The sequence below is a fragment of the Rattus norvegicus genome, chromosome 5 (genome assembly GCF_036323735.1).
Source record: "Rattus norvegicus strain BN/NHsdMcwi chromosome 5, GRCr8, whole genome shotgun sequence".
NCBI lineage: Eukaryota > Metazoa > Chordata > Mammalia > Rodentia > Muridae > Rattus > Rattus norvegicus.
The window spans coordinates 141365701-141389365 of record NC_086023.1 but is presented as its reverse complement, the minus strand read 5'-3'; the positions used below and the strand labels follow the sequence as shown (position 1 = coordinate 141389365).

Below are 23665 nucleotides of genomic sequence, written 5' to 3'. Positions count from 1 at the left end.
GGATCCCACCACTCCATTCTCAGCTTTCTTCTCTCCATTTTCAACAGTTTTCCTGTGGTCTCCTTGTTGCTGTCATCCAGAGCCAGTGGTTGAAGATTCTGTCTACATGCCCTGGGGCCTGACTTTGAATGATGGTCTTTGGATGACAGGCCCAACACCTGGGCCTTTTTCTTCTGCAGCAGACTCGCTCCTTCCATAAACAATGGACTGAGGTTCCTCGGATTTTGCTCCAAGAATGACTTTTCAGGAAAGAACTGGATCCAGGCCTCCCTCGAGCTGGTTCTCTTGTTCCTCACCTTCTCCTGCTTTGAAGTCTGTGATTCTTCATGTCTCCTCTCTAGTCTATAAATTGGCAAAGTCGCCTGCAGCAACTTCTTTTTCTTGGGCTTGATCTTTCTTCCCTTCAGGACATGTTCTTGAAGAAAATCAGGGTTTTGAGGAGCTTTTGGCCCCCTACTTGGTGACATGTTGCCGTCTCCTATGGTTGTGTCCTTCGACAAGTCTCCGTGGCTCTGTAGTGGAAGGCTTTGAAATTTTTCTTCTGGTATATTCACCCTGTAAGGGAAGTTCACTGTCCTTTCTTTTCCATGGGTCTCTATTGGGGGCCAAAGATTTTTCTTTGGCCATATGCTATTCGATGTATTTATAAAGGAATTTCCTTGGATCCCAGACTTCTGATGTTTGTCACAGTTGTTCTGCAATATCTCTAGGGTGATCAATGATGGAGTGGCTTTAGTGTCAGAGGCCCAACTCTCACCAGAAAAGCCCCGACGGAGAGGGTGATGTCCTGGTTCTTCCAGTTGCTGTAAAATGTCAGTCAGCTCTGCCTGGCCAGAACCCACACTGGTCAACATCCCATTATGGTCTGGCACAGTCCTGAGGAGTTTGACAGATTTTGGAGCAAAATGAGCCCTAGTGACCTGCTTTGAGACTTGACTGTCCAATCTCTCTAGGCTTACAGTAACATACAGTCTTCTGTGTGAGCTAAAATCTTGCCCATTCATTTTTCACTCTCATACTCCTGGAGACTAGGGCCTTGTCCCTCCCTGACTGATCCCACACCGTGAGGGGAGAGCTCTTCAGTATTTAGTTTTCTTCTCTCTGGCATGATCTGTCTACAAGATAAATACTCTTTGAAGTTCACTGGCCTCTGCTGTCAATGCTCCACTGTTGTCCTGGGTTTGGAGAAAATGAACTCTCTGGTACCCTTAGCTACCCTGCCTGTCTATGATGTAGTGGGCGGGGCTAAGGGAAAGATGGCCATGACCTGGGCTGACCTGCATAGAGAGGGAAGCCTTGGGCCTTGTGTCTGTTGGTGTTAAGATGTCAGCTTCTAGGGAAAACATCAGCATATGGAGGCGACACAGGTGTTGTCCGGGCAGGTGGGAAGTGGGCTGTGGAAGGCTGATCGGACAGGTGGGAAGTGGGCCATGGAAGGCTGATCGGACAGGTGGGAAGTGGGCTGTGGAAGGCTGATCGGACAGGTGGGAAGTGGGCCATGGAAGGCTGATCGGACAGGTGGGAAGTGGGCTGTGGAAGGCTGATTGCTAGGCACACAGGAGGGAGTTGGTACTCTTGGCACACAGGCTGTGAGTCTAAGAACTTTGGTTAAGAGCCAGTGATGTGGCTCAGAATATAAAGGCACTTGCCACACAATTCAATGATCCCTGTTGGATCCCTGTAACTCAGGAGGAGAAAAAAATGACTCCAAAACGTTGTCATCTGACAACGTGACAAGTTGCTAGTGACCCATGTGTGAGTATCCTCAGGTACATATCACACACACACACACACACACACACACACACACACACACACACACTTTCTGACAAACACACACACAGCATACATACTCTCACACATGCACTAAAACACACACACACATTCTCTCTCCCACACTCTCTCACATACACCAGGGGAAAAGACTCATTCTGGTGGCATACTGTACCAGCCCAAAAGTGGCTGTCTTCCCACTTGAGAGGCTAGGAATACATTGGCTGCTCCTTCCCTAAAGTCCTCATCAGTCTCAAACTGGTGCTGAAGGAGAGTTTACTCTAGTCCACATCAGAAGACAGAAAAGACCGGCTTCCCATGGCAGCCACAGGGCCAGAAGAGCAACACTTAGATAAATTCACCAGCTCGGGGGATGAAGACAGAAAGTAGATTTTCACTTTACACACCTTATATCTTGGCAGCCCTGGGAAGTACTGGCCATGTTTAGGACACATCCATTAACCTGATCAAGAGAATCCCTCAGGGGCTGGGGATTTAGCTCAGTGGTAGAGCGCTTACCTAGGAAGCGCAAGGCCCTGGGTTTGGTCCCCAGCTCCGAAAAAAAGAACCAAAAAAAAAAAAAAAAAAAAGAGAGAATCCCTCAAAGGTACGGCCTCTTAGTTAATTAGATATAATCAAGTTAACGACCAAGATTAACTCCCAGACTCTCACCTCCAAACACAAAAAGTCTGTAGTTTAGGTAGTAAGGAATTAAGATTCACTGAGTTGGAGAAACCGAGTTCTAATATAAAGACACCAAGGTTAACTCTCTGATGAATGCGATCCTACTTCAGTAATGTTTTCTAAATGACTTAAGAAGCAAGACTCTATGTTTTGTTAAAAGCGTGAGGGCTGGAGATGGCTCTGAAGTTAAGAGTACTTGCCGCTCTTCCCGAGGACCTGAGTTCAGTTCCCAGCCTCCGTGTCAGGTGGCTCACAACTGTCTATAACTGCCAAGACCCATGCAGGGGGAATGACATACGGATTTAGAACTCATGGAATGCAGCCACTGCCACATAGGTGAGCCTCGATGTGGCCCGGCCCTGAGGACCACATGTCCCGAGGACTTCATGCTCTGAAAACTTTGGGTGGACTTCCAGGCGCTCACTGAGCGGTGTCCCTGGCACTCGCAATAACAATGTTTGATCTCTTTCAAGCATTGCTGCTGGGACAGATTAATGATTCAAGCACCACCCTAGGAAAGTGTAGGGAAAGTGGACGGTGCCACCAGACAGAAGAACTGGCAAGGTTGAGTAAACCCAAAGCCTGGGGAATCTCAGAATTGAGAATGGCAGGCGTGGAGCCAGCTCCCCACCAAACTACCTGATCTGGACCACGTAACCTTGACACCGCACTGAGAGGACCTGACAGTCAGTCACAGAACATACAAACCTGGAGTTCTCCAATAATGAGGTATCTAGATAGGCACCGAGCGGTTAGCCATTGAGCTTCCCTTCCTGGGCATCCCTTCCTGCAGAAGGTATTTAATCCGGTTCACCCTGAGTAAGGTATGTACAGTTACATCTGCCATCAAATGAAACAGTCAGGGGGCTGGAGAGATGGCTCAGTGGTTAAGAGCACTGACTGCTCTTCCAGAGGTCCTGAGTTCAATTCCCAGCAACCACATGGTGGCTCATAGCCATCTGTAATGGTATCTGATGTCTTCTTCTGGTATATCTGATGACAAGCTACACTGTACTGATATATATTAAATAAATACTTTTTAAAAAGAGAGGGGGGGGTTGGGGATTTAGCTCAGTGGAAGAGCGCTTGCCTAGCGAGCGCAAGGCCCTGGGTTCGGTCCCCAGCTCCGAAAAAAAGAAAAAAAAAAAAAAAGAGAGAGAGCGAGAGAGAGAAATGGGCTGAGAAAACTACCTTCCTTGCCAGCTTACACTTTGTTAGTCTATAGCAAGCTGCTTACTTACAAATATGTGTGGGTTTTTGGAAACGATTTGTTTTCTTTATCTGTACTACGTGATGTTATTTCTTGTAAAGGTATTGGGGAAAACACTGTGTTTTCATAATCGTTCACTAGAAGAAAACCAGAATGTAATTACAATGTAATTTTATAAAGCTTTAATGATTTTTGCTGGGATATGGAAGCTATGGAAGAAAAATAAAGTGTGGAAGGCTAGGACATTGTTCCTTCCATCCATCAACTATGTGTATGTATGTATGTATGTATGTATGTATGTATGTATGTATGTATGTATGTATGTAAAGCCTGTCTGGGTATGTGTCGGAGCTTGCTCCATCCACCAATTGTGTGTATATGTGTATGCACGTGTGTGCATGTATGTGTGTGTATGTATGGAATGCTTGGAGCCTGCTTGCTGGAGCTTTGCTTTTCCTCTTCTTTTATTTTTTATCCTTTTATATTTATTTTATGTATATGAGTACACTGTAGGTCTCTTCAGACACACAAAAGAAGTGTGCAGAAGAGGGCACTGAATTACATTACAGATGGTTGTGAGCCACCATGTGGTTGCTGGGAATTGAACTCAGGTCCTCTGGAAGAGCAGCCAGTGCTCTTAACCTCTGAACCATCTCTCCAGCCCCTCCTCTTTTTTTTATTGGTTACTTCTTATTTACATTTCAATTGTTATTCCCTTTCCCAGTCTCCAAGCAAACATCCCCCTAACCCCTCCCCCTCCCCTTCTATATGGGTGTTCCCCTCCCCATCCTCCCCCCATTACGGCCCTCCCCCCAACAATCACGTTCACTGGGGGTTCAGTCTTAGCAGGACCAAGGGCTTCCCCTTCCACTGGTGCCCCTACTAGGCTACTCATTGCTACCTATGCAGTTGGAGCCCAGGGTCAGTCCATGTTTACTCTTTGGGTAGTGGCTTAGTCCCTGGAAGCTCTGGTTGGTTGGCATTGTTGTTCATATGGGGTCTCAAGCCCCTTCAAGCTCTTTCAGTCCTTTCTCTGATTCCTTCAACGGGTGTGCCATTCTCAGTTCAGTGGTTTGCTGCTGGCATTCGCCTATGTATTTGCTGTATTCTGGCTGTGTCTCTCATGAGAGATCTACATCCGGTTCCTGTCAGCCTGCACTTCTTTGCTTATCCATCTTATCTAGTTTGATGGCTGTATATGTATGGGCCACATGTGGGGCAGGCTCTGAATGGGTGTTCCTTCAGCCTCTGTTCTAAACCTTGTCTCCCTATTCCCTCCCAAGGGTATTCTTGTTCCCCTTTTAAAGAAGGAGTGAAGCATTCACATTTTGATCATCCTTCTTGAGTTTCACGTGTTCTATGCATCTAGGGTAATTCGAGCATTTGGGCTAATATCCACTTATCAATGAGTGCATACCATGTGTGTTTTTCTGTGATTGGGTTACCTCACTCAGGATGATATTTTCCAGTTCCATCCATTTGCCTATGAATTTCATAAAGTCATTGTATTTGATAGCAGAGTAGTATTCCATTGTGTAGATGTACCACATTTTCTGTATCCATTCCTCTGTTGAAGGGCATCTGGGTTCTTTCCAGCCTCTGGCTATTATAAATAAGGCTGCTATGAAGATAGTGGAGCATGTGTCTTTGTCCATTGATGTTGAGAGATATTAAGGAATAGTGATTGTTGCTTCCTGTTATATTCGTATTTGGATGTGAGATTATGTTTGTGTGCTTTTCTTCTCTTTGTTTTGTTGCCAAGACGATTAGTTTCCTGCTTTTTCTAGGGTGTAGCTTGCCTCCTTATATTGGGCTTTACCATTTATTATCCTTTGTAGGGCTGGATTTGTAGAAAGATATTGTATAAATTTGGTTTTGTCATGGAATATCTTGGTTTCTCCATCTATGTTAATTGAGAGTTTTGCTGGATACAGTAACCTGGGCTGGCATTTGTGTTCTCTTAGGGTCTGTATGACATCTTCTGGCTTTCATAGTCTCTGGTGAGAAGTCTGGTGTAATTCTGATAGGTCTGCCTTTATATGTTACTTGACCGTTTTCCCTTACTGCTTTTAATATTCTTTCTTTGTTTTGTGCATTTGGTGTTTTGACTATTATGTGAAGGGAGGAGTTTCTTTTCTGGTCCAATCTATTTGGAGTTCTGTAGGCTTCTTTTATGTTTATGGGCATCTCTTTCCTTAGGTTAGGGAAGTTTTCTTCTATGATTTTGTTAAAGATATTTACTGGTCCTTTGAGCTGGGAGTCTTCACTCTCTTCTATACCTATTATCCTTATATTTGATCTTCTCATTGAGTCCTGGATTTCCTGTATGTTTTGGACCAGTAGCTTTTTCTGTTTTACATTATCTTCGACAGTTGTGTTGATGATTTCTATGGAGTCTTCTGCTCCTGAGATTCTCTCTTCTATCTCTTGTATTCTGTTGGTGATGCTTGTATCTACGGCTCCTTGTCTCTTCCTTTGGTTTTCTATATCCAGGGCTGTCTCCCTTTGTGCTTTCTTTATTGCTTCTATTTCCATTTTTAATTCCTTCACCTGTTTGATTGTGTTTTCCTGGAATTCTTTCAAGGATTTTTGTGATTCCTTTCTATAGGCTTCTACTCGTTTATTTATGTTATTCTGCATTTCTCTAAGAGAGTTCTTTATGTCTTTCTTGCAGTCCTCCATCATCATGATCAAATGTGATTTAAAATCTATATCTTGCTTTTCTGGTGTGTTTGGATATTCAGTGTTTGCTTTGGTGGGAGAATTGGGCTCTGATGATGCCATGTAGTCTTGGTTTCTGTTGCTTGGGTTCCTGCGCTTGCCTTTCGCCATCAGGTTGTCTCTGGTGTTACTTTGTTCTGCTATTTCTGACAGTGGCTTGACTGTCCTATAGGCCTGTGTGTCAGGAGTGCTGTAGACCTGTTTTCCTGTTGTCTTTCAGCCAGTTATGGGAACAGAGTGTTCTGCTTTCGGGTGTGTAGTCTTTCCTGTCTACTGGTCTTCAGCTGTTCCTGTGGGCCTGTGTCCTGAGTCCACAAGGCAGGTCACTTGGAGCAGAAAAGTTGGTCTTACCTCTGGTCTCAGGCCTGAAGTCGTTCCTCGGGGCCTGCGTTTCAGCTCTCTGTGAGGGCAGCAACCAGAAGGGCCTGCCCTGTCTTTTTTCGGGTCTCTGTGCACAGGGGGTCCAGATGGCGCTAGGTGTTTTCCTCTGGAGTCAGAAATGTGGGCAGAATGTAGTCTCTTCTGGCTTCCCAGGCGTGTCTGCCCCTCTGAAGGTTTAGCTCTCCCTCCCACGGGATTTGGGTGCACGGAGCTTTTGATCGGGTTCCTTCAGATCAGGGCAGTGTCTGTACCGCAGGGGACCTGATGCTTGAGTGCCCCTATCTTCCTTTTCCCAGAGGCCCTACACAGTTTCCTCTTGGGCCAGGGATGTGGGCAAGGGTGAGCAGTATTGGCGGTCTCTCCCACTCTGCAGTCTCAGGAGTGCCCACCTGTCTGGGTGGTGAGCTCCCTCTCCCACAGGGTTTGGGAGCAGGGAGCTGTGGCCTGGGACCATCGAGGTTGGGGCTCCAGCTAAAAACTGGAAGTGTCCAGTCCCGGAGGAATTTTGCCTCTGTGTGTGTCCTGAGTCCACCAGGCAGGCTACTTGGAGCAAAAGAGTTGGTCTTACCTCTGGGCCTGGGCCTGAAGTTGCTCCTGGGGGGCTATGTATTCGAGCTTTGCTTTTCTGTGTGTGAATGTGTATATGTCTGTCTATAGATCTGTATGCATGTATGTATGCATATATGCATGTATATCTGTGTGAATTATGTATGCATGGATATATGTGTTTGTATGTATGAAGTTATTGGACTCTGCTTTTTATTTTGTCCCGTGTGTGTGTGTGTGTGTGTGTGTGTGTAGTGCAGGTACCCAGAGATACCATAAGTGGGAAGTGGACCCTCTGTTGCTGGAGTTACAGGTGGTTGTGAACTACCCAAGTCAGGGACTGGGAACCAAACTCAGGTTTTATTGACAAGCAGCTAGTGATCTTAACTGCCGAGTCATCTCTTCAGCCCTAAAATGACTTTAGTACATCTCTATGTCTTATGTACTTATGACTAAAAATGTGTAGAACTACATGCTTGGGTTTTACATATAATACAAGGGTTTGCAGTTAAAGATGTGTAAGTTTAATCCATGCAAAGGGACAGTAGATGCTATTTTCTGTATTATTCAGATGAAAAAAACTACTACCATTTGGGCCCTCTCGCTATTGAAAGTCCTGGTGTGGGCTGGAGAGATGGCTCAGTGGTTAAGAGCAAGGTCTGCTCTTCCAGAGGTCCTGAGTTCCCAGCAACCGGTTACACGGTGGCTCACAACCATCTGTAATGAGATCTGGTGCCCTCCTCTGGCCTGCAGGCAGAATACTATATACACAATAAATAAATCTTTAAAAAAGAAGAAAGTCCTGGTGTATATCCCACTGCTCTGACTCAGTAATTGTTTTATTACTGTAGAAATTAGATACAGTTATATATCATAAAGGGATCCTTTATGATAACTCACACTGTCCTTTAAATTTTAATTTTTATCAATGCAATAGACTTGTCCCACTTAGGGTTACTACTGCTGTGATAAAGCCCCATGACCAAAAGCAAATTGGAGAGGAAAGGGTTTATTTGGTTCATGTTCATCATTAAAGGAAGGCACAACAGGAACTCGCAGGGCAGGAACCTGGAAGCAGGAGTTGATGCTTGCTCCCCAGGGCTTTCTCAGCTCAGAATCCAGGACCACTTACCCAGGGTGGCCCTACCCGCAACAGGCTGGGCCCTCCCTCATCAACCATCAAGACGATTCCCTACAGGGATTTAGCCTATACCCTCCTCTTATAGAGGAATTTTCTCTTGTATTTTTGGGCAAAAGTCTAGCCTTTACAGCTGAGCCATCTTTCCAGCCCTAAATGGCATTTTCTCAATCGAGGCTCCCTTCTCTCCAGTGACTCTAGCTTGTGTCAAGTTGACAGAAAACCAGCCAGCCCACCTAACCCCTTATCAGTGTGAAGCCCAAGCACATCACTAGCGAGCCACAACCTTCTCTTTCTTACTTATCCCCGAGATCTCACATTAATAGGAACATCACAATATGAAGTATTCCAAATTGTAAAAAATCCCACATTTTTTGAATTCCTGAAAACTCTGTCTCTTTAAAATAGCCAGTCTCTTTTAAAATCTAAAGTGCTCTAGAATTCGGTCTCTCAACTGCGAGTTCCTATTAAATCGAATGTAAATCAAACGCCTTCTTACTTCAAGAGGAAGCAGCAGGGCACAGTCACAATCTGAACAAAGCAAAACGAACAAACCAGCCCCCAAAAACTTCAACAGTGTGTTAACTCAACGGTCAACCATCTGGGGTTCGCTCACCATCTTGTGGGTTCCTCAAAGGGTACAGGTCTCTTCTCCAGCTCTGTCCTCTGCAACACACACAGCTTCTCTTCTAGGCTCCAGCTGGCTCTACTCCACTGCTTCTGCTGTCCTTGGTGGTCATTCCCGTGGTCCTGGATCTCCAAAATGCAGTCGTCTCTTCCTTCAACCGGGCTGTGCTTCCACCAGTAGCCTCTCCAGGGCTCTCTCCAGGGACTCCAGCGCAGCCACAGTGCCAAGCCTCAGCTGCTCTCATGACCCCTTCATGCCTTCAAACTCAGCAGCACCTTGCTGACTCTTACGCTATCAAGTCTGGCTGCCAGTGGCAAGGTACAACCTTGGCCACTTCTGGAACACAGATTCTGTGTGCTGACTATAAGAAACACTTCCCAGAATATTTCACCTCAATAATGCTGGTCTCTTTTTTTTTTTTTTTAAGATTTTATTTCATGTATGTGAGTACACTGTAGCTGTCTTCAGACACACCAAAAGAGGGCATCAGATCTCATTACAGATGGTTGTGAGCCACCATGTGGTTGCTGGGATTTGAACTCAGGTCCTCAGGAAGAGCAGTCGGTGCTCTTAACCGCTGAGCCATCTCTCCAGCCCTTGCTGGTCTCTTCTTAATCACCACTAATTAATTTCTCAGCTCCAGCCGACCAGCATCAATTGTCCCTTGTTAATCACCACTGACCCTTCAGCCTCAGCTTACCAGAAGGACAGACTCTTAAGTTAAAATAGCAGATGGTCCCATAGGGTCTTTAAACTTCCCTCTGAAACTTCACAAGCCAGGCCTCCAGCTTCTATGTTTCTCTCAACACCATCTTCCAAGCTCGATGGCTTTTTAAAGCCACATCGCCAAAGTCCTTCCACAATTCTCCCACAAAATATACGTTCAGGTCTGTCACAGCAATGCCCCCACTACCTTGGCACTAATATCTTAGTTAGAGGTTTTTAGTATTATTTAATCTCAGCCTGGTTTCTACCCTGCACTTGATTATTCAGTTCCTACATAAAAGACACAAAACCATATTTATAATACGCCTTAGAAGCACTAGAGCCACGCTCTATGCTATTATGGCTGCTTCTCCACCAATAACCCAGAGTTATGATTTGCTATGTTCCACCTGGGGCCAGCCCTCAGGGCCATGTTTTCAAGACTCGCTCACCCCATTGAATCACCTCTTCTCTCCACCTTCTCTCCCCTCTGCGGTGCCCAGTCTCAGACCCCAAGTCCAGAAACCAAAACTCCGCCTATCTCTCTTCTCTGCCCAGCTATAGGCCATTGGCATCTTTATTCACCAATCGGGGATAACTTAGGAGGCCAAGCTACCGAGCATCACTTGGGGTGAGTGTCTCCTGGTCCCCGAGGCAGCCAGGGCCAGTGTTCAGCCTGACACACAGAGCAACAGACAAAACCTCAACTGTTTTTACGTTAAGGAGCAAGGTTTGCACAGCAAAGGCGGGAATTCACAAGGTGGCCTTTCTTATAGCACCAGGGACCTCCTACCCACAACCAGCTCGGCCCTCCCCTACCAATCACTAACTAGGAGACTACCTTAGAGGCTTGCCTACAGCCAGATCATCTAGAAACATTTTCTCACTTGAGGCTTCCTTCCCTCCCTAGCTTGTCAAGTTGACAGGAAAACTAGCCCACACACCTAGTGAGCTGAGCTTCTAAATTTTGCTTTAAGGGTAAAAGCTAAGTACGTGTGCAGACTGGCTACGTAGCTCTTGGGTGAAAAGATGTTAAACGTTGTGCTTTACAACGCTTCTGATGTAAGTGTCCATCATTTGCAGAATGGCACCCCAGACTGAAATGGTATGTAAACACAGTGTTTTATTCTGTAGACCCCAAGCATGCTGAGGTCTCCCATTACCAAGATAGACACCCAAGTGAGCTTGAAGACCTGATTTAAAGCACATTAGGGAATTCCAGGGTGGGTGACCTCTGTTAATCTGTCAGGTCTATCTCTAGGGACCTTCCATTACCAGGCATGAGGGCTGGAGACCTGCTGCGGGGTCTGGAAACTGCTACTGAGGAAGTCTGGAAACGACTGCTGACCCATTGTCCTTGCCTAAGGCCAAGTGGTGGGGCAGTTCTGAGGCCTGGACTCCTCTGCAATTGCCCAGTTCTTGGAAACAGGTTTAGGCCTAGTCTCCTTAACTGCCAACTGCTGATTTGAAGCCTGTCATGGAATCAGCCTAGCCTTCTCACTAAGAGGCCTAGCTTAAGATACTTCGTTGAGATGGTGTCCTCTGAACCTGAACTGTTTATATAGTTCCAGCTATCCTGGAACTCACTGTGGAGACCAGGCTGGACTCCAGTTCACAGAGAGCTGCTGGGATTAAAGGTGTACACCATCCTGCCCTGCTGTTTGTGATTACGAATTGTGTTAAATGACATTCACACTTGCTAACTCTGTGCACTCCAACAGCACCTCCTAATAACTGAAGGCTATTGGATGCCGGTGGGAACGTAAGAACATCTGTGAGCGTGTACCCGACTTTTCTGAACTACAGTTCCCAGAAGAAAGAAGGGGGGAGAAGAATGGAAAAGGAAAAAAGGGAGTGGGGGGGGGAGCTGCACCTCTATTAGAAGATTCCACAAGGCCAAATGACAAAACGTCAAGATTATGGATGCATTAAAATGTTTTAGACCAGAGTCAGATTATCTTGGGCTTTTAGTTCCCTAGGAAGTCATTCATTTCCCACCTCTGTGTCTGACCTAGCATGGTTGCCAGAGAAATGGTTCACCAGCACTGGCTGCTCTTGCAGAGGACTAGGATTTGATTCCTAGCATCCACACGGTAGCCCACAACCATTGATAACTCTCAGTTCCGGGGCATCCAAAGCCCTCTTCTGACTTCCAAAGATAACGGTCGTGAATACGGTGCACACACATACATGCCGGCAAAACTTAATGCACAACTTCAATAAATCTTTAAAATGTTTTGTTTCTGGCTGGAGAGATCAATGGCTCAGCAGTTAGGAGTACCGGCTCCTCTTCCGGCAACCACGGAGTGGCTTCCAACCATCTACAATGGGATCTGATGCCCTGCCCTCTTCTGTCACGCAGGCATACGTGCAAATAGACCACTCATATACATAAATACGTAAATCTTTTTTATAACTCCACACTTTGTTTAATATTCAAATGTATCCTTAAGACATCACTATCTTTCACCATCCCAAAGCTAAGAATATCATCAGATAGGGAATTCCTCCAAGGGTAAGACTATTACCCCAAAGGGCAAATTTTGGGGAAGGCTAGGCAAGGTACCACGAGTCACCGTTGTTGGACGGACCACTACCCTGTAGCCCTGAGGTTCTGGGGTCAAATGGGCCTCCACTGGGGATCCGCCCTCTACGGCACCCCTGGTAGAGTGGGTAGGTGACCACTAAACCAGAGTCTAGGGACTCAGCAACACCCTTCGGAGCAGTTCTCAAAGTAGCTGTGCAAATCTGACTATGTGGTCTGCACCGAGTCGGCTGGTGAACTGAGCACAGGACTCAGAACCTCATCAACCTGGCCGCCCACGCCTACCGGGGAAGTTCTAAGCTACCGTTAGCAACAGCAGCCGCTGAGGCCTCACTTTGCTCGCGCACGGCAGTTGCTTGAGGAAGCCATCTCCAACTGGGGACAATGAGGAAAGCCAGAGAAGGAAGGAGAAAAAAGAAGGGGTACAAAGGAGGGGTGCCGACTTGATTAAGAACCCAAAAGACTGAAACCCAACATTCACCGTCTAAGGGTCAAATTCATCCCAGTTCTTTAGAATTAACCAAAGTGGTCAAGCTGGAGTGACGGAAGTAGCCTTCCTTTTGAAATGGAAGGTCAAAGATCACAGTTCCCACTGGGGATCCCTCCGCAGGCATAATTCCTATTGGGGGTCCTATTTGTTGGCAAGGGACTCAAGAGGCAACTTCTAAGAGACCTCTCTCCTCAAAAGGAACTCGAAGGCAACAGTTCATCCTTCAGCGACTTGAGGTTGCAACATTTTAAGAGATAGCCTTTTAAAAAACGGATTTCTACATATGAGCATCTGCAGTGGGCCGACTACGGGTGCCAACAGTTATAAGAAACCACTGGAGAGATGGCTTTTGCGCAAGGCTTCCCCTTGCTCATAAGGATCTTCCGGTGCAGAGGCCAGAAGTTCATCCTCAAAAGAGGTTAAGTTGCACCTTTTGAAATTACCTCCTTTTCAAAGACTTCCTTTGACGGGGACATTTGCAAAGGATCTGGGACTTCCGTCAGTGGCTAGAAGTAACCAGATATGACCCGTTAGGATGACTCTCAAGACATTTAAGATGCAACTTTTGAAATTTCCCTCCCATCTACAGGATCTCCTGGTATAGAGGCCAACAGTTAGGGACCAGAGCATCTGCCAATGACTGGAAGAGGGAACTTTCTGAAAGACCTGCTGTTTGAACCACAGGAATGGGTATCCTGGAGGGTCATGATCCATAGACTTGCCAGTGTGATGTTGAAGCTGGATGAAATGAACACAGTCTCTGGGGGGGGCTGGCCAGAAAAGACCCCAAAGCTAAATAAAGTCCCAGGGTGCCCTACAGGAGTTGTCCTCAAGAAAGGAGGTCTTGGGGTTGGGGATTTAGCTCAGTGGTAGAGCGCTTGCCTAGAAAGCGCAAGGCCCTGGGTTCAGTCCTCAGCTCCGGAAAAAAAGAAAGAAAAAAGAAAAAAAAAGAAAGAAAGGGGGTCTTTTTCACAGAAGTGTCGCCCTAGTCAGAAGCACAGCCTCAAAATCTTCCAAGTCCTGAGACAGAAAAAGAATGTTCCAGAGGAACCTGGATCCCTCATCCTTTTGCATGGTGCCATGGACACACCCAGAGTTCGAGAGTCCAGCCATCAGAGCAAAGAGCTCTTGAGCTCCAGCATTCAAGTGTCGCCAGGCCCACGCCATATTGACTCCATGGAGGAACCTGAGTTAAGAAGCAGAGCAGAGCCTACTTAACGGGTTTATATGGGCTCCAGGAGTCATTGAGCTGCAGAGCAAAGGAACCTCCCAGCACCCATTCAAAACGGTCACAAGTGGATGAAGCATACGTAGAAAATAGATGTCCTCTGGTTGGTCCTCATTTTCATTAAGGGAAAGCATGTATGCCATTTTCTTGTTTTTAGAGGAACGAAGAAAGGCGGCAAAAGCTCAGAGACTTGGATGCCACAAGTAGTGGCGCGTTTGGTGGCCCTGATTTTTGTGCCAGGTGCTCTGGTCACCCCCCAATGAAGTTCTGACAGGATGACCAGGCTTCCCTCGTGCTCTGGACAGGAAAGATAGATTATCTCTGCTTCTCTAGTGTCAACTGTTGTAATGTTCTTGCCAAAAAAAGGGGGGGGGTCTAAAAGTCATTACATGAAGTCGGTAGCATTCTTTCCCAGAGACTGACCATCAGAGGCCTTGAAAGAAATGATTACTTTCAAGGCAGTGTGCCTACCACCGCTGACTGCCTGACCCTTGAAACATGGAGATTCAGAGCTACCTGACAGTGGGTGTTTCCTTCCCTTGTTGTGTAGTTCACCTCTTTCTCCTAAGCGAATGTGACATTCACTGCTTCTCATATTCTCATCTCGCCAACCCTAAGCCCTAAGCCCTAAGCTCTAAGTGTGCAGAACTTTGGAAGTTTGTGCCGATTCTGACTAAACTGTCTTGTGGGCTTTACCCTGCGAGGCTCTGTGGAGCCTCATGGAAGCACTTTCTTCAGCATTACTGGGTTGCCTCAGATTGAGGGGGTGGGGTGGCTACCACCTCTCCTTCATTAAACAGTCTTCTTGTGGCTTCTGGTGACAATCCTGAGCCAGTGGTGGTAGTCACCTATCAATACCAGGACCTAACTCCGGTGCTCTTTGGCTGAAAACTCCAAGCCCCAGGGCCCTTCCTCCCCTTTAGCAAACTTGGTTTGGTTTCTTCCTTGGTGACAGGCTCGATCCCTCCTTCTTTTAAAAAAGGTCTTATGTTGGAGGGATCAGCTACCTTGGCTTCTGTTTGTTTCCTTTCCGTAATGGCTGTAGTTCCCACTCTCTCCTCCCCTCTAAACTTGACTCATGCTGCTTGCCCAACCAACTGGATTTCAGCTGGATCTTCATGCCCTCTGAGAGGTGTCTTTATGCCTTTCTGAGAGTTTTGTGTATCTGGATGCTACTGTGGCACTCTTCTTTGTTGTGTCTCGCAGCAGCCTCTGATGACTCCATACTACCATCTCCTGTCTCTTTCCTGAAAAGAAAAGAGTCCAGCCAACTTTAATCTATACTTGGTTTTGGCTTCTGTGGGTACCCCCTGTTCCTGAAACTTCCTAGTATCTCGCGGGCTTGAATGGCTTTTTTTTTTTTCTCGTTTTGCCAAGCAAAGCCATGGTCCCTACTCTTAAATAGGTTTCAATTGTTGTTACTGCCTCAGGCTTTTTCTTGGGAAAACCATAACATGACTTTCGAGGAGAGCGTCTACCACACTGCAAACCTGCCCTCCTCACTCCAGGCATCTGACAGAGCCAGTCTGAAAAAGGCAAGTGACCAGGATGAGGGCGCTGGCACTCACCTATAGAGCCTACAAGCCGGAGACTATGTTCTGTTTCCCCAGTAGCTGGGAAAGGTGAGTCAATTCTGCCCAGCTAGCCCATAGTTCACCCTACTGTTGACAGGGGCAACCCTAAGAAGTCTGACATCCAAGGGTTTAGGCCCAAGGTGTGGCTCCCAAATTCTTTGGGGCTCACTATAAAACTTGCCCTTCTGTTTTTAGAGTGTGGGAGTCCAGAGCTTGGAAACTCATTTCCTCCACTCGCTCTCCTGAGGACCAGGGTTTTTGCCCTCTCAAGGCTCCCCCTGTGCTCTCCCAAGTTCTCAGGAGCTCAGCAGTTCTCCCCACACACACACTGTTATGCTCCTAACACACCAGTCATTATCAAAGTTTTCCCAACCTCTGGCATCCACACTGCACCATTTCCCTGGTGTGGGAGCTAATGACCTCCCTGCACAGCCCCAGCTTTAGCCACCCTGCCTGTCTGTAATGCAGTGGCTGTGACTGGGAAGAGGACTGTGATTTAGGCTGAAGCTCATACCAGTCTTTGGTCTCCATGACTCTTGATGTTAGGAATAGCAGCGTCCACAAATGCCACCTATCTATGGAAAGGCACCAATATCCTATGGATAGGGGAAATGGTGTGTGACAGGCAGAAGCCAGAGATAAGAGACAGAGTTAGTTGTCTGGGAAATAAACTGGAAATGGATAATCAGACCTGGCTAGTTAGAGATGTCAGGGTGTAGCTTTTGTCCTTAATAACACCAGTAAATGTTTTGGTCACCCAGCCAGAACATTTTGAGTGGCAGTCATTCACAACAAGATGATGCCCACAGAAAGATTGGTCAGAGCAGCCACCAAAACCACTTTATTCCAAGGATTGTGTTTGCTTGTCTCTACTCCAGCCAGCACCCTCTGGTTTTTGCCTCTTTGGTGAAACAAAGGTGGTTGTAGAATTTGTTTGGAACTCTATAGAAAGTTTGGCTGTATCTTCCGATCACCGTGCCTCACACTTTGCCTTCCATTTTGTTTGGGGCTCCTTTGGAACCATTTTTGGTGACTTTATTTGGTAATTGGCTTTGTCTTACCCAGTTCTTCTGAGGTGTTCCAGTTTTATAGAATTTTTTTTTTTTTTTTAGCTATTATGCCATTTGTGTGGGTTTAACAATTCGAGCGCCTGGCCTACGGCAGGGAAGGCTTCTTGAGTTGCGTTCCATAGAACCTTTGAGTTAGAGAGGCAGGGGTGTCCAGCAGGTCACATGACCATATGTTGCGTGACGTCTTTCCTATGGTGGCTATAGTGTTGTCTAACGCAACCTGGAACAAACCACTGTGCCGCTGGCCGGCCGGCATTCCTGAAAACGCCACGGTGTAGCCACTTCATTTTTGCGTTCCTTTTTTTAACTTCTTGGCATGCCTTTACAAAACATTTTGAGCAGAAGGGTGACAGCAACCCCCCTGGGTGGACATGCCTACCCCGGGCAGCACAGACTGACAAACGACTTATCCCTGGGACCAGAGAGCAATGCCGAGTCTGCGAGGGAGATTTGAATCTGTAGGAGCACATGGACAGCCAGACCCAAGAGCTTATTAGCTAAGTACGTCAAACTAAGAAAAAGGTGCAATTCCTCCACCTGGACCCCCATAAACCGATGACCTCTCAATACCAAGATGGAGTGATCCCACCTCAACCTGTCATCCGATGCCTGGGATGCTTCAAGGACTGACTCCCCACCATCCCTTGAGTTTGGATTTGGCTCTGTGCCCTGCTGTGGACACAGCCTGGCGTTCATTCACCCAGCTGTTCCTGAGCCACCATTTCCAGCTCCTAACCTGTTTCCTGCTTTCACCTCACAGCTCAACTTTTTGCTGCCCTGTGCTCTGTGGCTCTGTGAACCCGACTCGGCAGCCCCAGCTAAAGCCCTGACCCAGCACTGGCCTGGCTCATTATTCCGTCAATACAGACTCTTCTTCTTCTTCTTCTTTCCCACTTCTGAAACGTCTTGACCTCTACCTCAGCTCGTTCTGTCACCTACATAAACGTATATAGATATATATATCTGCTGTGTGATATGAGAGTTAACGCTAGTAATTAAGGTTGGAATGAAAGAGTGTGCATTCACCTCCAGCAGGCTCCCAAGGCAGACAGATGACAAACCGCTGAACTGGAACTGGAGAGATGGCTAAGAGTGGGCTGGGTGGGCTTGGGGATTTAGCTCAGTGGTAGAGCGCTTGCCTAGCAAGTGCAAGGCCCTGGGTTCGGTCCCCAGCTCCGAAAAAAAAAAAAAAAAAAAAAAAAGAGTGGGCTGGGTTCAGTTCCCACATAAGTGGCTTACAACTGCCCAGAACTCCACCGGCAGCAGGTTTGACACCACCGGCCTCTGCGAACGCCTGTGTTCACAGCTCACAGACCCCCACAGAGACAAACACACACACATAACGTTTTAAGGTTTTTTTTTAAGACTTTTTTTATTTATGAGCGCTCTGTCTGCATATAGATTTGCACACCAGAAGAGGGCATCTGATCCCATTACAGATGGTTGTGAGCCACCATGTGGTTGCTGGGAACCCCCCACCTTTGGAAGAGCAGTCAGTGCTCTTAACCCCTGAGCCATCTCTCCAGTCCAACTTTTTAAGTTTTTAAATGGAAAAAAAAATGTAAAGGAAACTGCTAAACCGTGTGGCTTTGTTGCCATTCAGTAAATTCTGTCCTTGGGGAAAGACAGAAATGTGGCCATCTGTGTTCCCGATGTAAGGCATGACCTGTGCTGAGGCTGAGAAAAAAAAAAACAAAAAACAAAAAAACAAAAACAAAAGCAAAAAAACCCCACAGGATTTACAAGAGAGAAAACTTATAGCCTAAAAGATAATTAAACTGAAGTGTGCTTTTATTAAGTACTGGAAAATCTCCAAACTGATTTTTGCTGGGCAAACTTAAAATGTAAATTCCGAAGATTTTAATTTATAATTCCTTTATCATCATCATCATCATCATCATCATCATCATCATCATCATCATCATCATCATCGATTTTCGTATTGAGACAAGGCCTCACTATGCAGCCCTGACTAGCCAGGAAAATCACTGTGTAGATCCACTGACCTCAACCTCCGAGATCTGCTTGCCTCTGGAGTGCTGGGATTAAAGGCATGCACTACGATGTATGACCCTACATTTTGTTTAAAGAATGTTTTAAAATTAGTTATTTGAATATATGGATATGTTAACAGAAAAGAAGTATTATTGGTTCTTTATGGGTTTCATTCATAAAAAAATAATGTTCAAATGAATTCAGGAGGAAGCTTGAGGGCCATTGTATTGCAGTCTTGAAAGAAAAACAGGGCAAGCTTGCTGGAAGCTTGCCAGTGCCAGGAGGATGGAGATGCAGAAGAGTCAGGGTCCAAAAAGAGCGAGCAAGCTCGAGGTGAAGGGCTGCACAAGGCTGCACAGGTGGTGGTCTCCATTGAGCACAGACCACCCTGATGATCAGGGTGGACGTGTTTCCACTTCATTACGTTTCTGATGAAAAGATAGAAAGGCGTGTATAGGGCACAACATTGCTTTTCCATTAGAAATCACAAAAGTGACAACAGGGAGAGACCTGGAAGGAGGGAGGGGACAATAATATGTAACGTTCTCACTTTGGGGACAGGCATCACGTCACCACCCACAGCCAGAGGTAGAGCTCTGTGTTTTTTTGACCGGTAGGAACTGGCCCTGGTCCTCCCCAAACCCCCTCCATTTCATAGGGCATTTTGAATCTTAAGGACAATGGTGATGATTCCCTTGCTTGTTACCAAGGAAACGGGAGATGGCATCCAAAGCTGATGCTGAGGGAAGGGTCCATCCTCAGTGGCCTCCAAGCCTGCTAATGCCTGTCTTCTGTCTACCCAACAATTCCATAGGTATGTCCAGAGTACCAACTAGCCCATAGCTCCAGCTAGGTTTTTTTACCAAGACAGCTATGCTAGCTGTAAGGTCACTGATAGCTCAGTATCTGAGCTGGTAAACAGTGTTATGTCTGTGATAGCTCTCCAACTGATGATCCATGTAACTCAGTGAGAATCTTATTTGTTTACTGCTGGCTGCCTGACTATTTTGTATGTTTGATACTGTTGCTGTGGCCTCTCCCTCCTGTGTTCTTGTCACAGTGTTCATTAGGTGAGCTGTATGGAAACTCTTACAGAGAACAATGGAGCAACCTGGAAGCAGCTTGCTCTCTCCTCTTACCTTTTCACCTCAGCCTGTTTTCAAGAAATGCTTTGGGGCTGGAGAGGTGGCTCAGTGGTTAGAGCACTGACTGCTCTTCCAGAGGTCCTGAGTTCAATTCCCAGCAACCACATGGTGGCTCACAACCATCTGTAATGGGGATCTGATGCCCCCTTCTGGTGTGTCTGAAGACAGCGTCAGTGTCCTCACATAAGTCTTTTTAAAAATTGCTGAGCAGAACTTCAGGAATGAGACATCTTGGTAAAAGAGAAGCAAAGACTTTCTCAACAAACCCCATTTTGAATCGCTTTTGGACTCGTTAGACAGTTTGAAAGGGTCACTGTGGGTATCTTGAGTTTTCATCCCCGTGTGATGATTTCAGATGTTGGTGGAGATTACAAATAAAGAGTGAAGCCAAGTACATGAAGACTTACTCAGCCAAGAACCTTCATCCGGTTATTGTCCTGAAATAAATCAATACATGTTTAAACCTTTCAGTCTTTGTAAAAGCCTTAACATATGTATAGGTTCAAATTGGATGTAGGGGCTAGAGAGAGAGTGCAGAAGTTAAGAGTACTGGCTACGCTTGCAGAGGACAATTCCCAGCATCCATATGTTGGTTCACAATCATAACTCCAGCTCCAGGGGGTCTCGGTATGGGCACAGTGTATGTCCATAACTGCAGGCAGAACACTCATAAGTAAAGATGGTGACACATGCCTTTAAACTCAGCACTCGGGAGATAGAGCCAGGCAGATAGGCAGATCTTTGTGAGTTTGAGGCCAGTCTGGTCTCCAGAGGGAGTTCCAAGGGTTACACAAAACCGAAATAAAATTGGCTTGAGGCTGGAGAGATGGCTCAGATTAAAAGCACTTCTCTTCCAGAGGACCTAGGTCTGGTTAGCAACTCCTATGTCAGGTGGTCTGAAGCTGTAACTCCAGCTCCAAAAACTATGATGCCTTTGGCCTCTGAGGGCACCTGCGTTCAGGTGCACATTGGTACACACAGCTACATATAATTTTTAGAAATCTTTTAAGAGGAATGCGATTCAACCTTTTAGGGTTTCAAAATGTGTGTACAACACATGCGTAGTCTAAGAGCTGGGAGAAAGGATCCTGCATACATATATCTGGGTTCGAATTCTGAGCACCCAGTGAACGGCAGAGCAGTTCACAACCTAGACGCTGGCTGCCCAGCTGATCTAGCTGAAAGGGAGTCAACAAATATGTCTCGGGGCTGGAGAGACGGCTCAGTGGTTAGAGCACCGACTGCTCTTCCAGTGGATGTGTGACAGGAAGTGTTGGTGAACCTCAAAAGACCACGAAGGAGCCATCTTTGATGTAATAGCATTAGGGTCTCTTTATTACAAGCTAGAGCTTGGGCTCTCCTCCAACCCAACCCTGACACCGCAGGACAGGAAGGGAAGGCGGGAAGGTGGAGCGGCCTTCGGTAGGACAAGGTTTTATAGGAAAATGGGAGCAAGTGAGGGAGTGTAAGGGGGTGTCCAGTCTGGCAAGCGCCTAATAGGATGACTATAGGCTGACAGGTCCTCTGAAGCAGAACCATATATAATCGCAAACGGTCTGAAAGTACATTGGAAATCTTTGATTAACTGTTGCTAGGAAGTGGCTAGGGAGTAACTCTGGCCGAGGACAAGCCGTGAGGTCCTTCTTGGTGATAGATACAGCTTAAGTTCTGCTGCAGGTCAGGTTCTCAGGCTGTTTTTCTTTAAGATGGAGGCTGGGCCCAAGATGGAGTAGGTTTGGCCTCTCAGAAGAAGAGAACTGACTCCCTTCTAAGGGCTGCCCTCTGACCCCCACTTACTTTACTTGTGTGCTATGGTGCACATGCCTGCGCACGCACGCACGCACACACACACACACACATACACACACATACACACACACACATACACACACACATACACACACATACACACACACACATACACACACATACACACACATACACACACACATACACACACATACACACACACATACACACACACACACACACACACACACACACACACACACACACACCTCTATAATGTAGCTGTAAACCCACAAGTATGCAACTGTATTTTGGTGGTTTGGGCATTCCCATAACCTCATCCCTAAGATACAGAATAGTATCTATATCATATACATTTCTGAGTTGCAAAAAACTAGCAACCATACATAAAAAACACAACTGTCTTGCTTGGGGCTGGAGAGATGGCTCAGTGTTTGAAGTTCTCGTTGCTACTGAAGAGGACCCAGGTTTGATTCCGAACACCCATATTGTGGCTCACAGCCATGTGTAACTCCAGTTCCACGGACATAGTACATGCATATGGTACACATACATGCATACAGGCAAAGCATTCATACACATAAAAGTAAAGTAAGTCTTGCCAGTTGTGGTAGCCGACGCCTTTAATCCCAGCGGAGTTTAATCCAGAGGCAGAAGCAAGAGGATCTCTAGCCAGCCTAGTTTACAAAGCAAGTTCCAGACAGGCAGGGCTGTTACACAGAGAAACCCTGTCTCAAAAAACAAACAAACCTTTAAAAACAAAAATAACAAACGGTTGTGCTCTGTCTACTGAAAAGTGGTTGTCAAGGGTTTTACCTGGGGAATGGAGCTCAGTGGAGCTGGCCTTAAAGACTGGAGACCCCAGGCTGGTGTCACGCAAGCCTGTGTGTAATCCCAGCTGCAGAGATGTCCACAGAGACCCAAGTCCTAAGGCTTTCTTGGAGTCTGCCAAGTTCTTAGCCATCCTATGAGGCACACGGCTCTGCCTCAAAGCAACAGGAAGCAAGAGTCCGAGCCAGATATGAAAAATGTTTATTATCAGGATAGTGCAGCTCTCGTGGAGCCTATAAACAAGCTCCAAATTACATCCCCCAAGGATATCAAGGCTCCTTCACAGGGTCACACACGCATGCTCTGTGCATGAAAGGCCCAGTCTTTGCTTTTTATCTTCTTGCTTCGCGCTGGAAGCTCAGCTGCTGTCCTGTCTTCTTTCTTTTTTTTAATAACATTCTTAGCATAGGCTGGGATATCTGTGTTTCTTTACAAAGTTTGCCACTTCCTCCCATGTGACACTTTTATTAAGTGGCTTATAACAGAGGCAAGTCAGTTTGCTGGGGACAGAAAGATGTTAAAAAACACAGCAAATAAGAGACAAGCTACATAGGCCGCGATCGAGATCCAGAACCTGGGGTCTTTGAGCAGGGTCTTGTCGAAGCAGCTGAACACAGTGTAACCTACGGACATCCCAGCAAATCCGCCTGCAATGTGAGCAGCGAAGGACACCTTGGAGAGAGGGGAAAGAGAAATGGATGGAGAAAATGCTAATTGTGTATTTTAGTTGTGGCTCTTTTTTAAAAGAATATCTATCTATCTATCTATCTATCTATCTATCTATCTATCTATCTATCACATATAAGTACACTGTAGCTGTCTTCAGACACACCAGAAGAGGGCATCAGATCCCATTACAGATGGTTGTGAGCCACCATGTGGTTGCTGGGATTTGAACTCAGGACCTCTGGAAGAGCAGTCAGTGCTCTTAACCACTGAGCCATCTCTCCAGTCCAGTTGTGGTTCTCCTACTTGAGTGTAAATATCGTAGTCTTAAAGTCTGGGTCTTGAGGTTAGACAGAGGAGACACAAACTCCTTTGTCCCCCAAGACACAGTTATGTTATAAAGTACAGAAAGCCCAAAAATGTGACCAGGCATGATGGCGTACACCTTTAATCCCAGCACTCAGAGGCAGGCAGATCTCTGTGAGTTCAAGGCCAGCCTGGACTACAGAGTAAGTTCTAGGACAGCCAGGGCTATACAGAGAAACCCTGTCTCAGAAAACCAAAG

The 23665-nt window shown here is 46.4% G+C and overlaps 1 protein-coding gene and 1 long non-coding RNA gene across 3 annotated transcripts in view; one reads left to right on the top strand and one right to left on the bottom strand.

Annotated features, from left to right (window-relative positions):
- Positions 1 to 1095: 1095 nt before the first annotated feature.
- Positions 1096 to 18831, top strand: LOC134479029 (uncharacterized). Its single transcript, XR_010051974.1, has 2 exons — positions 1096 to 1382; positions 9147 to 18831. It is a non-coding gene; the product is annotated as an uncharacterized LOC134479029 (long non-coding RNA).
- Rhbdl2 (rhomboid like 2) overlaps positions 12664 to 23665 on the bottom strand; it is a 54457-nt gene continuing 43455 nt past the window's right edge. Inside the window, exons 8-10 of one of the 2 annotated variants that reach the window (XM_063287435.1) lie at positions 22420 to 23106; positions 20241 to 20270; positions 12664 to 19198 (exon numbers count right to left, since the gene is read on the bottom strand). In XM_063287435.1, coding sequence (XP_063143505.1) covers positions 22927 to 23106 — 180 coding nt within the window. In that variant the 3' untranslated portion in view covers positions 12664 to 19198; positions 20241 to 20270; positions 22420 to 22926. Of the gene's footprint in view, positions 19199 to 20240; positions 20271 to 22419; positions 23107 to 23665 lie in introns of those variants that run through there. The other variant, NM_001106684.2, reaches the window with a different exon arrangement.